Genomic DNA, 17292 nt, shown 5'->3' on the forward strand with positions numbered 1-17292 from the left:
GTAATGCTATATATCAAATTATGGAAAACATGAAGACTTCAGAAAATATAGACTTCTTTATTAAATTAGATAAAATTACTAATAAATCCATCAAAAATTAATGTTATGCGATTGCAGTACACTACTCTTATAAAGATTAGCATATCTAAGAATGTAAAATTCACACTGAGAGAATTTTTATTCTCAGTTTAGTCTCTTGTGCATAATTTAGTGCCTGTGGAAGAAGGAAATAAATGAGATCTTCTCAATTCTCCAACACCCTGAAGGAAGACAGTGTCCATTACAAGACATGCACAATATGCCCAAACCTCAGTCTTACGTATCTTTTTTCTCCATCTAAGTTACATTTCATTTTTATAATGATTCTAAAGGCATACTTTTTAGTAGATAAATAATTTGTGATTCATACTAACACAATGATTAGTCCAAAGTGTGGTACTGAACTTAGTAGAATTCTTTGTTTTTCAAGGATAAATCTATGTATGTTAAAAGACACCAGATTTAATACATGCAGTCAAACAGTGAGGTACTATGATTGACAAATGTCTCTCATTTGTTAGATGATATTAAAAAGGAAAAAATATGTGGAGGTACATTTTCTATTGGAAAAAATATATACTTATAGCCATATATTGAACTAATCACAACAAAAATATGAAATATTTGAATGAACAAGAATGCAAACAATTTTTGCAATTTCTTAATCTTATGTTACTACCTGTAAATATATACAAATGAGTACATATTAGGTTCTGGATTACTTTAATTCAATACATAAATTTAAGCATAAAGCAAAGTATGTAAGAAAAAAGCAAAATATAATTAGGCAATTTACTCTTCAGACTTGCCCTTCCCAAATATCTTCATGAACCCTCTGGCCACTTCTTTGTTCCGGAGGCTGTAGATGAGGGGATTCAGCATGGGAGTGAGGATGGTGTAGAATACAGATACCATCTTGTCCTGGGTGGGTGAACGTTCAGATGTGGGTCGCATGTACATAAACATGGCCGCTCCATAGTACATTCCCACAACCATGAGGTGGGAGGAGCAGGTAGCAAAAGCTTTGCGGCGGCCCTCCCCAGATCCCATGTGAATGACAGCCAGCATAACTCGAGCATAGGAAGCAATGATAATTGCTACAGGGAAGAGAAGCATAATTACACAGCAGATGAATATCATCCTTTCAAACATCAAGGTGTCATTGCATGAAAGAGTAAGAAGGGCAGGTACGTCACAGAAAAAATGGCGTATTTCCCGGGCACCACAGTATGAGAAGGACAGTGCAACTGCAACTTCAGTTATGCCATCAAGGGAGCCAAGAATCCAAGAAGCAGCAGCCATGAGACCACAGATTTTTTGGCTCATGAGGACTGGGTATCTTAATGGGTGGCAAATGGCAACATACCGATCATAGGCCATTGCAGCCAAGAGGAAACATTCAGCTCCAAGCAGGGACACATAGAAGAATATCTGAGTTCCACAACTTGCCAGAGAGATAAAATTTTTTCCAGACAAGTAGTTGAAGGCCATCTTGGGTACAGTGGTGCAGATGAGCATGAGGTCCATGAGGGACAGTTGGCTGAGGAGGAGGTACATGGGTGTGTGGAGCTGGGTGTCCAAATAGATGAGGAGAACCATGGCAGAGTTCCCCATGAAGGTCACTGAGAAGATGCCCAAGACCAGAGTGAAGAGAAAAGTGTGAGTGGGGCTGTGATTAAAGATTCCCAGGAGGATGAAGTCAGAGATGAAGGTCTGATTCTCCCACGCCATGATCAATATGTTCACTGTGGAGAATACAACGTGTGAGAAATAACCAGAATTACGTCACAGAAATATCAAGGATTTCCCTCGGAGAACAACACGTCTACACGATGCAAACATGGGGACATTATTTGTCTGGGCATCAAATTTTTTATTTGTAGACTAGGAATTTTAAGAATTATTTTTAGCTTGATGTGATTTTTTAATGCACAGTACATAGCTAATGGATATGATAGGTTTCATAGTAAAAACATGGGATTTTTCTCAAGTTCTATAATCTAGTTGAGCAACAAGTCAGCTAAAAAATGTAATGTAATGCACGTTCTCACTCATAGGTGGGAACTGAACAGTGAGAACACATGGACACAGGAAGGGGAACATCACACTCTGGGGACTGTTGTGGGGTGGGGGAAGGGGGGAGGGATAGCCTTAGGAGATATACCTAATGCTAAATGACGAGTTAATGGGTGCAGCACACCAACATGGCACATGTATACATATGTAACTAACCTGCACATTGTGCACCTGTACCCTAAAACTTAAAGTATAATAATAATAAAATTAAATTAAATTAAAATATTACCAGAATTTAAAAAAAGGTAATGTAAATTATCCCTTTATAATTACACCGAAATCATGAAAATACTCATGAGTTTGGGGGAATTTCATTACATTACTATTGTATTTCCCACAGAAACTAATCACCTCACACTATGATGCTAACAAAATTTCACCTAGGAAAGTGTAGATGGAAACAACTAAAATGATACATGATTAGTTGAATGCCAGGTAATGAGAACAAATTAAAATACCAACATGAGGAGTATGCTACTTGATCCTTATTGCTAATAACTGTAAGTTTCAGCAGAAGGTGCTCACCAATAGGCCCTGGTCCCTAAAAATTAAATATGTCCATAAGACAGTCAGGCATAGTCTATTTTCCTGAAGAACCAGGCTACACAAGAGTATCAGAGCAAATTTCAAACTCTTTCAGCTGTGTGACGTTGGGTGATTATTTTCTGTAAGCTCTGTTTTCTACTCCATACGTTTGATATTTACAATATCTATAAGGTGTTATAAAGACTAAACGCAATTAGATTTTAAAGTATTTAGAACATTACATGGGATATGGTTTGTACAACACAAACCTTTGAAATTAAATACTATTGGAGGGAGTACAGTCTATTCCTAGTTTAAGAAAAAAAAGATCTTCGTTGTCTTTAGAAAGACACTTTTAAGAGCATTCTTGTGGCTAAAAAGTAGCATCCTTTTAATTTTCTATTTTTACATTCATTTTGTTTCCTTCTTGTGCCTCTTTCTCCATGGATTAAGGAATTGGCTTCCTTTATTTCTCTCCTGATACCCTTTGAACAAATTGTTCACACTGTCTTGTTAATTTTTAATATTTTTATCTATGTAGTAATCACCAGTTCTGTGAATATAACAATATTCTAGTTATAACTCTAGAGTTCACCACATCCTAAATTCCTAATCAGTTCTAAATTCTCTAAAATGTTTTTCACATTTACAGTGCTATTAAAAAACTCAACCCATATTGTGTAAACACATGCTACTTAATTTTTTCAGATATTTTGACTTCTCCCACTTTTCTTAAAACAATCACTAATTATATTTTCTAAAATGTTCTTCTATCGTTCATCCTAGTGCAAACCTTTCAATATACATCCCACAGAAAACTCTGCAATATATATATATATATATATAGAGAGAGAGAGAGAGAGAGAGAGAGAGAGAGAGACAGAGTCTCACTCTGTCGCCCATGCTGGAGTGCAGTGGCGATCTTGGCTCACTGCAACCTCCGACTCCCAGGTTCAAGCGATTCTCCTGCCTCAGCCTCCCGAGTAGCTGGGATTACAGGTGCCCACCACCACGCCTGGCTAATTTTTTGTATTTTTAGTAGAGACGGGGTTTCACCGTGTTGGCCAAGATGGTCTCGATCTCCTGACCTCGTGATCCACCCACCTCGGCCTCCCAAAGTGCTGGGATTACAGGCGTGAGCCACTGCGCCCGGCCAAAACATTTTTAAATATCCATAATTTTTTATGTTTGTTGATTAACACTTATTGCCCAGTGAAAATTACCACATTGCTTGGCTCAATTACAGTCCCTCTAATGAACAATATGTATTTTTTATTTCAAGTTCATCCATGTTGTTATACTTGTGTGAAATTATCTCTCTCCCCATGTTCTGAAACATAAATACTAAAAATTTATGGAAAATCAACATTTAACATATCAGCTCCTAAAAGTGCTACTTTTTCCATTTTGTACAAAACAATATTTCAGTTGAACAAACATTCAATCAAGAGCATGAGCGACGCAGAAGACGGATGATTTCTGCATTTCCATCTGAGGTACCGGGTTCATCTCACTAGGGAGTGCCAGACAGTAGGCGCGGGTCAGTGGGTGCGCGCACCGTGCGCCAGCCAAAGCAGGGCGAGGCATTGCCTCACTCGGGAAGCACCAGGGGTCAGGGAGTTCCCTTTCCGAGTCAAAGAAAGGGGTGACGGACCCACCTGGAAAATAGGGTCACTCCCACCTGAATATTGCGCTTTTCGGACCGGCTTAAAAAACTGCACACCACGAGATTATATCCCACACCTGGCTCAGAGGGTCCTATGCCCACGGAGTCTCGCTGATTGCTAGCACAGCAGTCTGAGATCAAACTGCAAGGCGGCAGCGAGGCTGGGGGAGGGGCACCCGCCATTGCCCAGGCTTGCTTAGGTAAACAAAGCAGCCAGGAAGCTCGAACTGGGTGGAGCCCACCACAGCTCAAGGAGGCCTGCCTGCCTCTGTAGGCTCCAACTCTAGGGCAGGGCACAGACAAACAAAAAGACAGCAGTAACCTCTGCAGACTTAAATGTCCCTGTCTGACAGCTTTGAAGAGAGCAGTGGTTCTCCCAGTATGCAGCTGGAGATCTGAGAACGGGCAGACTGCCTCCTCAAGTGGGTCCCTGACCCCTGACCCCCGAGCAGCCTAACTGGGAGGCACCCCCCCAGCAGGGGCACACTGACACCTCACACGGCAGGGTATTCCAACAGACCTGCAGCTGAGGGTCCTGTCTGTTAGAAGGAAAACTAACAAACAGAAAGGACATCCACACCAAAAACACATCTGTACATCACCATCATCAAAGACCAAAAGTAGATAAAACCACAAAGATGGGGAAAAAACAGAACAGAAAAACTGGAAACTCTAAAACGCAGAGCACCTCTCCTCCTCCAAAGGAACGCAGTTCCTCACCAGCAATGGAATGAAGCTGGATGGAGAATGACTTTGACGAGCTGAGAGAAGAAGGCTTCAGACGATCAAATTACTCTGAGCTACAGGAGGAAATTCAAACCAAAGGCAAAGAAGTTGAAAACTTTGAAAAAAATTTAGAAGAATGTATAACTAGAATAACCAATACAGAGAAGTGCTTAAAGGAGCTGATGGAGCTGAAAACCAAGGCTTGAGAACTACGTGAAGAATGCAGAAGCCTCAGGAGCCGATGCGATCAACTGGAAGAAAGGGTATCAGCAATGGAAGATGAAATAAATGAAATGAAGCGAGAAGGGAAGTTTAGAGAAAAAAGAATAAAAAGAAATGAGCAAAGCCTCCAAGAAATATGGGACTATGTGAAAAGACCAAATCTACGTCTGATTGGTGTACCTGAAAGTGATGAGGAGAATGGAACCAAGTTGGAAAACACTCTGCAGGATATTATCCAGGAGAACTTCCCCAATCTAGCAAGGCAGGCCAACGTTCAGATTCAGGAAATACAGAGAACGCCACAGAGATACTCCTCGAGAAGAGCAACTCCAAGACACATCATTGTCAGATTCACCAAAGTTGAAATGAAGGAAAAAATGTTAAGGGCAGCCAGAGAGAAAGGTCAGGTTACCCTCAAAGGGAAGCCCATCAGACTAACAGCAGATCTCTCGGCAGAAACCCTACAAGCCAGAAGAGAGTGGGGGCCAATATTCAACATTCTTAAAGAAAAGAATTTTCAACCCAGAATTTCATATCCAGCCAAACTAAGCTTCATAAGTGAAGGAGAAATAAAATACTTTACAGACAAGCAAATGCTGAGAGATTTTGTCACCACCAGGCCTGCCCTAAAAGAGCTCCTGAAGGAAGTGCTAAACATGGAAAGGAACAACCGGTACCAGCCGCTGCAAAATCATGCCAAAATATAAAGACCATCGAGACTAGGAAGAAACTGCATCAACTAACGAGCAAAATAACCAGCTAACATCATAATGACAGGATCAAATTCACACATAACAATATTAACTTTAAATGTAAATGGACTAAATGCTCCAATTAAAAGACACAGACTGGAAAATTGGATAAAGAGTCAAGACCCATCAGTGTGCTGTATTCAGGAAACCCATCTCACGTGCAGAGACACACATAGGCTCAAAATAAAAGGATGGAGGAAGATCTACCAAGCAAATGGAAAACAAAAAAAGGCAGGGGTTGCAATCCTAGTCTCTGATAAAACAGACTTTCAACCAACAAAGATCAAAAGAGACAAAGAAGGCCATTACATAATGGTAAAGGGATCAATTCAACAAGAAGAGCTAACTATCCTAAATATATATGCACCCAATACAGGAGCATCCAGATTCATAAAGCAAGTCCTGAGTGACCTACAAAGAGACTTAGACTCCCACACATTAATAATGGGAGACTTTAACACCCCACTGTCAACATTAGACAGATCAACGAGACAGAAAGTTAACAAGGATACCCAGGAATTGAACTCAGCTCTGCACCAAGGGGACCTAATAGACATCTACAGAATTCTCCACCCCAAATCAACAGAATATACATTTTTTTCAGCACCACACCACACCTATTCCAAAATTGACCACATACTTGGAAGTAAAGCTCTCCTCAGCAAATGTAAAAGAACAGAGATTGTAACAATCTGTCTCTCAGACCACAGTGCAATCAAACTAGAACTCAGGATTCAGAATCTCACTCAAAACTGCTCAACTACATGGAAACTGAACAACCTGCTCCTGAATGACTACTGGATACATAACGAAATGAAGGCAGAAATAAAGATGTTCTTTGAAACCAACAAGAACAAAGACACAACATACCAGAATCTCTGGGACGCATTCAAAGCAGTGTGTAGAGGGAAATTTATAGCACTAAATGCCCACAAGAGAAAGCAGAAAAGATCCAAAATTGACACCCTAACATCACAATTAAAAGAACTAGAAAAGCAAGAGCAAACACATTCAAAAGCTAGCCGCAGGCAAGAAATAACTAAAATCAGAGCAGAACTGAAGGAAATAGAGACACAAAAAACCCTTCAAAAAATTAATGAATCCAGGAGCTGGTTTTTTGAAAGGATCAACAAAATTGATAGATGGCTAGCAAGACTAATAAAGAAAAAAAGAGAGAAGAATCAAATAGACACAATAAAAAATGATAAAGGGGATATCACCACTGATCCCACAGAAATACAAACTACCATCAGGTAATACTATAAACACCTCTATGCAAATAAACTAGAAAATCTAGAAGAAATGGATAAATTCCTCGACACATACACTCTCCCAAGACTAAACCAGGAAGAAGTTGAATCTCTGAATAGACCAATAACAGGAGCTGAAATTATGGCAATAATCAATAGTTTACCAACCAAAAAGAGTCCAGGACCAGATGGATTCACAGCTGAATTCTACCAGAGGTACAAGGAGGAACTGGTACCATTCCTTCTGAAACTATTCCAATCAATAGAAAAAGAGGGAATCCTCCCTAACTCATTTTATGAGGCCAGCATCATTCTGATAGCAAAGCCTGGCAGAGACACAACCAAAAAAGAGAATTTTAGACCAATATCCTTCATGAACATTGATGCAAAAATCCTCAACAAAATTCTGGCAAAACGAATCCAGCAGCACATCAAAAAGCTTATCCACCATGATCAAGTGGGCTTCATCCCTGGGATGCAAGGCTGGTTCAATATACGCAAATCAATAAATGTAATCCAGCATATAAACAGAGCCAAAGACAAAACCACATGATTATCTCAATAGATGCAGAAAAAGCCTTTGACAAAATTCAACAACCCTTCATGCTAAAAACTCTCAATAAATTAGGTATTGATGGGACGTATTTCAAAATAATAAGAGCTATCTATGACAAACCCACAGCCAATATCATACTGAATGGGCAAAAACTGGAAGCATTCCCTTTGAAAACTGGCACAAGACAGGGATGCCCTCTCTCACCACTCCTATTCAACATAGTGTTGGAAGTTCTGGCCAGGGCAATTAGGCAAGAGAAGGAAATAAAGGGTATTCGATTAGGAAAAGAGGAAGTCAAATTGTCCCTGTTTGCAGATGACATGATTGTATATCTGGAAAACCCCATTGTCTCAGCCCAAAATCTCCTTAAGCTGATAAGCAACTTCAGCAAAGTCTCAGGATACAAAATCAATGTACAAAAGTCACAAGCATTCTTACACACCAACAACAGACAAACAGAGAGCTAAATCATGAGTGAACTCCCATTCACCATTGCTTCAAAGAGAATAAAATACCTAGGAATCCAACTTACAAGGGATGTGAAGGACCTCTTCAAGGAGAACTCCAAACCACTGCTCAAGGAAATAAAAGAGGATACAAAGAAATGGAAGAACATTCCATGCTCATGGGTAGGAAGAATCAATATCATGAAAATGGCCATACTGCCCAAGGTAATTTACGGATTCAATGCCATTCCCATAAAGCTACCAATGACTTTCTTCACAGAATTGGAAAAAACTACTTTAAAGTTCATATGGAACCAAAAAAGAGCCCGCATTGCCAAGTCAATCCTAAGCCAAAAGAACAAAGCTGGAGGCATCACACTACCTGACTTCAAACTATACTACAAGGCTACAGTAACCAAAACAGCATGGTACTGGTACCAAAACAGAGACATAGATCAATGGAACAGAACAGAGCCCTCAAAAATAATGCTGCGTATCTACAACTATCTGATCTTTGACAAACCTGAGAAAAACAAGCAATGGGGAAAGGATTCACTATTTAATAAATGGTGCTGGGAAAACTGGCTAGCCATATGTAGAAAGCTGAAATTGGATCCCTTCCTTACACCTTATACAAGAATCAATTCAAGATGGATTAAAGACCTAAACATTAGACCTAAAACCATAAAAACCCTAGAAGAAAACCTAGGCATTACCATTCAGGACATAGGCATGGGCAAGGACTTCATGTCTAAAACACCAAAAGCGATGGCAACAAAAGACAAAATTGACAAATGGGATCTAATTAAACTAAAGCGCTTCTGCACAGCAAAAGAAACTACCATCAGAGTGATCAGGCAACCTACAAAATGGGAGAAAATTTTCGCAACCTACTTATCTGACAAAGGGCTAATATCCAGAATCTACAATGAACTCAAACTAATTTACAAGAAAAAAACAAACAACCCCATCAAAAAGTGGGTGAAGGACATGAACAGACACTTCTCAAAAGAAGACATTTATGCAGCCAAAAAACACATGAAAAAATGCTCATCATCACTGGCCATCAGAGAAATGCAAATCAAAACCACAATGAGATACCATCTCACACCAGTTAGAATGGCAATCATTAAAAAGTCAGGAAACAACAGGTGCTGGAGAGGATGTGGAGAAATAGGAACACTTTTACACTGTTGGTGGGACTGTAAACTAGTTCAACCATTGTGGAAGTCAGTGTGGCGATTCCTCAGGGATCTAGAACTAGAAATACCATTTGACCCAGCCATCCCATTACTGGGTATATACCCAAAGGACTATAAATCATGCTGCTATAAAGACACATGCACACATATGTTTATTGCGGCATTATTCACAATAGCAAAGACTTGGAACCAACCCAAATGTCCAACAAGGATAGACTGGATTAAGAAAATGTGGCACATATACACCATGGAATACTATGCAGCCATAAAAAATGATGAGTTCATGTCCTTTGTAGGGACATGGATGAAATTGGAAATCATGATTCTCAGTTAACTGTTGCAAGAACAAAAAACCAAACACCGCATATTCTCACTCATAGGTGGGAATTGAACAATGAGATCACATGGACACAGGAAGGGGAACATCACACTCTGGGGACTGTGGTGGGGTGGGGGGAGTGGGGAGGGATAGCATTGGGAGATATACCTAATGCTAGATGATGAGTTAGTGGGTGCAGTGCACCAGCATGGCACATGTATACATATGTAACTAACCTGCACAATGTGCACATGTACCCTAAAACTTAAAGTATAATAAAAAAAAAAAAGAAAAAGAAAAAGAAATAATAAAAAAAAAGAAAAAAAAAGAAAAAAAAAACATTCAATCCAATGTGCTGCATCCTTGAAAGACAATAAGAACCTTAAACATCAATTCTTTCCAGTTGTACCTAAATTAGATTAGTAATTTAAGGAAGCGGTGCATCCTGCGGAACGCCGTAGATCATGTTCCTTTTGACCTGTATTTGTCTCCTTATTTATGTTTTTGCCTAGCCAGGGACTTATTCTTCTGTTTCATCACAACCCTACACACATAGCTTGAATCATAGAGGGAACTAAAATGTCCTGGTCCCCATTATTAACCAATTACAGGACCTGACTCTAATTAGGTTTAATTTTACATCCGCATTTTTGCTGACAGTTGTTTTTCATGCCAACTGTATTAACAACAAACTGCAGCATATTTTAAATGTATACCTTGTCACATTCTGTCTACTTATGTAAAATTATCTGTTCACTTTAGTCCATATTAGGACCCACCTGAAGAATAGCAGTGTGGGATGGTAGAGCTGATCAAGCCGAGCTGTTCTCTTATTAATTGAGAAACATTTTTCAGTTGTTAGTTCCTAGTAAAGAAATACATATCTACAGTGTAGCAGATGGAGAGATTCAACCTATATATTCCTCTAATATTTTCATAGTTCAGATATTTTCAAGGTTAGTTTGCATAGAAGAATATATTTATATTGTGTTACATTGTATTACCTCACTTTTTGCCAAAGCCAATCTTACAAATTATCCTTTTCTTTACTGTCCTATCGTGGAAGACTAAAGTAAATAGTGTTTCCTGGTTGTCAAGGCACTTAGTTCTGAGCACTCAGCTGTCTCCTTCACTTCAGCCTCACATAAGCAATGTCTTAGTGAAAGCTAGTTAAGTGATATTCGGAAGGACGCATTTATTTAGAGCTATACTAGCATGAAAGGTTAGTATGGACATTGGAGTTGCACGCTTAAAACGTAATGTATAATACAACATTGTTTATAAATTTTGTGAAAATTTAGTCACAAGTTCATATCATAGATTCTTGTGAAATCTCTTGTAGTGTGGAATTAGTAACCTTTGTCCCAAATATCTTAATGAGATTTTGAATCTAAGATTCAACTTTAAACAGCTTGTTTGGGTTTTTAATAATTATAAATATAGGCTAAAAAGGGTTTTACAAAGATAGTCTGAGGAAAGGGGAATTTAAGTTCGTGAAGTAAGAAGAGAGAAAAGAAGCAATGTTGACTGAGTATAGACAGAGTATCAAAAGGCAATTCACACTGAAAGAAGAAATGTTGGTGCTGTAGAGAAACTGAGAGGAACAGGGAGCAAAGGAGAGGAAAATGAGGCAAGAAGCAGTCCTTCAATGTTGGTAACTAAGCTCCATGTCTGCCCTAGATGTGCTTCATTGTGCCAATAGACAAATCACTCCCCACTTCCAAACATAGATGCGAAAACCAGGTACTACATTCTAGACAAAAATGCCATGCAAAAAATATCCTTGCTGAAACTTAGAAATTATCCATCACATACACCCCGCTGCCTACAGACAGAAACCTCAAATCACATTTCACAAAAAAGATTGCTGGTGTCTTTTAAAAAGGTTCATAAGTACTTTGACAAAAATCTTTGCATCTGTACCCCCTGGAGATTATGGATAAAACTAATCTTACATTCTTCAGTCTATCACAATACATTATTTTTAAATTTCTCCAAACACCATTTGATTCTATTAATAGCACTCTCCTCAAAGGCATTCAATGTCTCAATTTTTTTACAGAACAGATTACATTCCTTATTGATCTTGTTTGTGAGGAATTTCAGAAAATTGTTCAAGCCTCTATTTCAAGTCATCAGTTCTCTTTTTCTAATACAATTCCTTTGCATTTCTACTTACAGATCTCTATGATACAAAAATATGAGCTTAGGTCTTTCTCAGAAGGGTTGTCTTGCTCGAAATTATCTTTCTTCTCCATAATCCTTTACCTCTGTAAATCATATGTCTTCTTCCAGTTACAGCACACATGCATTTTTCTCCATGCTTGTTTCATCATTCTGCAGATAGCAAGCTCTGCCTTATTCAACTCACAGAAGACATGTGGACACTATCTGTTTTACACAAATTGCAAATGTCAAAAACCTTTAAATTAGATAAACCTGGGCTTACCTTTCTGCTCTAGAACCAACAATCTTGCCACCAGGCAAGTTAAATAATATATCTGAGATTTTTAAAAAAATTTTCTCATCAATGACAGAATTGCTATGAAGAATAATGAATTATTTCTTTAAATTTTTTTCCTTAAAATAACTGTATCACAGTAGGCATTCATCAGCTGACTGTTACCGTCATTATATACATCTTGTCACACATTTTTTGGTAATCTTGCAATAAGCTTCACTGTTACTCAACAGAAAATATTTTTGAAGATATACTGTTTTTCTTACTAGATTGTTGGTAAGCTATATGCTTATTTCTTATGTGCTCTTAAACAAGAGGTTTACACAGTGATGGAGTCTATTCATCCTCCATAATTATTGAAAGCACAAACAAATAGAAAAGATCCAGTGGAGTCTTACAATGATTCTTAACTTATGGTATTTTCTATTTGCTGTAAATAATACCTTACATTGACTTAGCACGTTCACAGGTATTATTTCATTTAGTCTTTTTCAAAAACTGTGAGAAATATAGAAATACACTGCTTTAATTTCACAGAGACTATAAAGAGATGTGTTGCAGATTAACATGAAACATTTACTTTCCTCTTTTGAGGACTTTAAAATAGCATAATTTTTGATATAGAACCTTTGAACAAAATGCAATTTCATTCATTGTGGTTGAACTCCAGAATGCCTTAGATATTTTGGACTAAACTCCATCCCTAAAATCTTACTTTCCAGATGTCTTCAACAGGATATATGGCTTCAAAATCGCTGAAAATGTTTAAATTTCTAGAGATAACCCTTGCAACACAATTATACTGAGTCCTCTGTGATTTACTTTTCCAATTCCTCCAGGATATTTGGTCCCTTGGCTTTAATTACAGTACTTTAAGTTAACATTCACTTTTTCTTGTAAAGCTTCATGTAATTGCATTTCCAACTTGAAAATATGATTCACCCATGCTTAATAAAGAAGCTTTTGTCACTTTTTTGATGAATAATATGAACTTCCAAGCAAGAAAGCAGAATAGGAGGTCACCCACTTGTATCCCACCACCACCACAAGAATTTTGCACACATCTGCAAATAAAGGTCTCTTTGTGAGAGCCTTGGAATTCGGGTGGGAAGTTGTGAAATCCTGGTGGAGCCCAAGACAGAGGAGGTTGTTTTGAGAGTGAAGACCCACACTTAGGTGGCAGACACACCAATTAGACTCCCAGGTACGAACCTGGAAATCGCCCCATTCCCCCAAAGGGCTTGGTTATAGCCCTGTTCAGCCTTGTGTCTGTGACCAAAACCATCTGCCAAGGAGTCCAGAAGGAATCATGCCCAGTAGTGCCTTAGCAGACAGGCTCATCTGCGTGCCTGCATCAGTCCCAGCCGTGGGCCTGAAAGCTTTCCTGTAACTTGCCTCCAGCTGCTCTTGGGTGTAATCCCAGCTTTGTACTGTTCACAAGAGGATTAAAAGGGAGACTCACTCCTCTGTGCAACCAGGACAGGCTTGTTGGCCTCTGTCCCAGAGTAAACTCTGAATAGATACTGTCTTAACTCCAGCCCCACTCTGCTTCAGCCCAGGGAGTTTGCCTACCTGTGTAGGAAACTACTGGGAGACTCAGCCACTGAAATAGGCTTGCTGATCTCTGACCCCAAGAAGATCCTGACAAAAGCCCTGTCATGATTCCAGCCACTGTTTGCCATAGCCAGGGAACTCTCCCACTTATGCAGAAAACTGCAGAGAAATGTGTGATTCTCATCCACTGGCACAGGCTTGCCAGCCTTCATCCAACAGCAGATTCTAAAGGGGTCTAATCTCAGATCCAGCTCCTCTTGCTGCAGTTGGGAAGCTATCCCAAAGGCATGAGAATTTGTTTGGAGAATCACTCATCTGAATCACTGGGGAAGATTTCTGGCTTTTTTAAGATAGCAGCTCTAGAAAGGGCCCTGACTATCAGATCTAGCCTCTTTCAGCTGCAGTCTACATGCAATCCTGCCTACATAGGGAACTTCTTGGAGTCTTGCCTGCTGGTGCAGCCATGTCAAGCTTGTCAACATAGAACCCATAGCAGATTCTGAATTAGTCCTGAAGCTTGGTTTTAGCACCTCCCAGCTATGGTCTGGGAGCATTTATATACAGCCAGAGTCCTGGAGGGAGAGGCAACAATCAGAGTCCCTGTGGCAGGCTTGCCAACCTCTGTTTCTCACCAGGTTCTCAAATGTCATTGATTTTGGTTCTGGTGCCTTGTGTTTGCAGACTGAGACCACGTCTGCCTGCCTGGGGACTCAGAGGGAGGCACATCTGGTAGTGCTTCTGAAGGATAATGCCCGAATTTTGTTCACATTGTGGACATTGAAGTGGCCATATATGTTGACTCCAGGTTTTCTCAACTGCAGCCTGAGAGCAGAGCTACTCACCCAAGAACCCACTGGGAGGCATAACTATCCTCAAACCAAGAGACAGGATAGAAGATCGTTGTTGCTGTGGACCTAAAACATCTCTGTGTCTCAGCTCCAGCATGTCTCAGCATGGACTGAAGCAGTGCAACCAGCTCAGTGGCCCATCCAGTGATTCAGTGGGACTCTTCCCAGACATCTAGGGAAAGTCACATTTATCAGCATACCTAATAAAATCCAGCCATCTGTGAACCCTGAAGCAGACCACCAGCCCCACAGACCAAGGTCCTGGAGACATTTCAGTATATTCAGGAGCCAGATACAACATACACTCAGTATAGTTCATGGGAATAACCCCACCAACTGTGGCCTCCACTATGGAACTAGTATCAACCACAATACCCAGATCCAGTCCCACTCAACTGCAATCTCAGAAGCAATTTCAACAGTCAGGAGCCCTAGTTGGAAAAGACTTAACTTGTTACCAGTCTGTAAGACTAAAACAGGAGTGTGCTTCTTCGTGTGCTCAGAGGCCAACACAAGGCTACATGTTAACATAGAATGAGACAAACATGATACCACCGAAGGAAACTCATGAAGCTCCAATAATAAACCCTAAGGAAATGGAGATATATAAATTGCTTGGAAAAGAATTCTAGATGATCATCTTAACAAAGCTCACTAAGATACAAGAAAATACAGATAAACAACTACATAAACTTAGAAAAACAATGCAAGAGGCAAATGAAATTCTAAAATAATAAATAGAAAACTTTTTAAAAAATAACTAAAAGAATTACTGGAGCTAAAGAACACAATGACAGAACTGAAAATTTCAATAGAGTTCCCACATGAAACACAATCATGCAGAAGAAAGTATTAATGAATTCAAAAACCAGGTCATTTAGAGAAACAAAAAATTTCAAGAGTTAACAAAAATAAGGAATATATGGGACACCATCAAATGTACAAATATACAAATTATGGGAGCATCTGAAAGAGAGGAGAGAGAGAGAGAAAAAGCTTATGAAAAAAATTCTATCTGAATACTTTCTGAAGTTAGGAAGGAATATGGACATAAAGATTCAGAAAATTCAAAGGATCAAAGCAAGATTAATTAAAAAAGAATACTAAGAGGCATATTATAATCAAATTGTTAAGTCAAGGACAAAGTGAGACTCTTGAAAAAAGCAAGAGAGAAGAAACTTATCACACATAAAGGATCTCTCATAAGGCTATCAGTGAACTTCTAAACAAAAATGTTGCAATCAGAAGTGGGGAGACATATTCAAAGTATACAAACAAAAAAGATTGCAAACCAAGCATACTGTACCCTGCAAATCTGTTCTGCAAGTGGCAGATGAAGACAAACAAATGATAAGGGAGCTCATCACAATGAATAAATAAATTTAACCGAAGGTGAAAAGTCACTACAATAACAACTATAAAACACTGATGAAAGAAGCTGAAGACACAACTAAATGAGAAGATATCTCATGTTCATGGAACGGAAGAACTAGTATTATTAAAATGTTCATACTACTTAAAGCAATCTACAGATTCAATAAAATCCTTAACAAAATTCTAATGGCATTCTTTATAAAAATAGAAAAAAGTCTAAATTTCATATGGAACCACAAAAGAACCTGACTAGCCAAAGCAATCTTGAGGGAAAGAACAAAGCTAAAGGCATTACACTACTTGACTTGAAAATATACTATAAAGATATAATAACCAAAACAGCATACTATTAACACAAAAACAGACTGATAGACAATTGGAACAAAATAGAGAGCCCAGAAATATATCTAAACATTTATCTCCAACTGATTTTCAACAAAGATGCCAACAACATACACTGGGGAAAGGACAGTCTCTCCAATAAATGCTTTCGTATAAAGCTGGATATCCACATGCAGAATGAAATTATACTCTTTTTCTTTCATCATATACAAAAATTAACTCTATGTGGCTTAATGATTTAAATGGAAAACTCCAATTAATGAAACTACTAGAAGAAAATATAAGGGAAATGTTTAATAACATTGATATGGGGATTTTTTTTAATAAGACCTCAAAGCACAGGCAACAAAAGCAAAGATTGACAGATGGGGTTACATTAAACTGCAAAAAGGAACAATCAACACAGTGAAGAGACAGCCTATGGAATGGGAGATAATATTTGCCAAATATACATCTGATAAGGCGTTAATATCCAAAATATGTATGAAAATTAATAGCAAAAAAAAATGAAAATAAAGCAAGAAACCCAGTTAAAAATGGTCAAAAGGCTTAAATAGACATTTCTCAAAAGAAAGCAAACAAGTGGCCAACAGGCAAATAAAAAGTGGTCCACATCTAATGATAAGGAGAATACAAATCAAAAACAGAAGAGATATCGCTTCACAGTTAGAACGTCTATTAAAAAAAGACAAAAGATAACGAGTGTTGGTAAGAATGTGGGGATAGGGAAGCCTTATTCACTGTTGTTGGTGGTGTAAATTAGTACAGCCATTATGGAAAACAATATGGCAGTTTCTCAAAAAATTAAAAATAGAACTACTATGTATATGATCCAGCAATACTACTACTGGGTATATATCCAAGGATAATGAAATTGGGATGTTGAACAGATACTTGCACTCCCATGTTTATTGAAGCAGCTTAAAAATACCCA

General features: G+C 38.6%; 1 protein-coding gene across 1 annotated transcript; it reads right to left on the reverse strand.

The window, feature by feature from the left end:
- Positions 1-745: 745 nt before the first annotated feature.
- On the reverse strand, positions 746-1771 carry LOC100988794 (olfactory receptor 2M3-like). The gene has a single exon (XM_008968312.5). It carries the CDS (start codon positions 1768-1770, stop codon positions 832-834), a length of 939 nt encoding a protein of 312 aa, XP_008966560.5. The 5' UTR covers position 1771; the 3' UTR covers positions 746-831.
- Between the last annotated feature and the right edge of the window lie 15521 nt (positions 1772-17292).

This window comes from Pan paniscus, chromosome 1 (genome assembly GCF_029289425.2).
Source record: "Pan paniscus chromosome 1, NHGRI_mPanPan1-v2.0_pri, whole genome shotgun sequence".
Taxonomy (NCBI): Eukaryota; Metazoa; Chordata; class Mammalia; order Primates; family Hominidae; genus Pan; species Pan paniscus.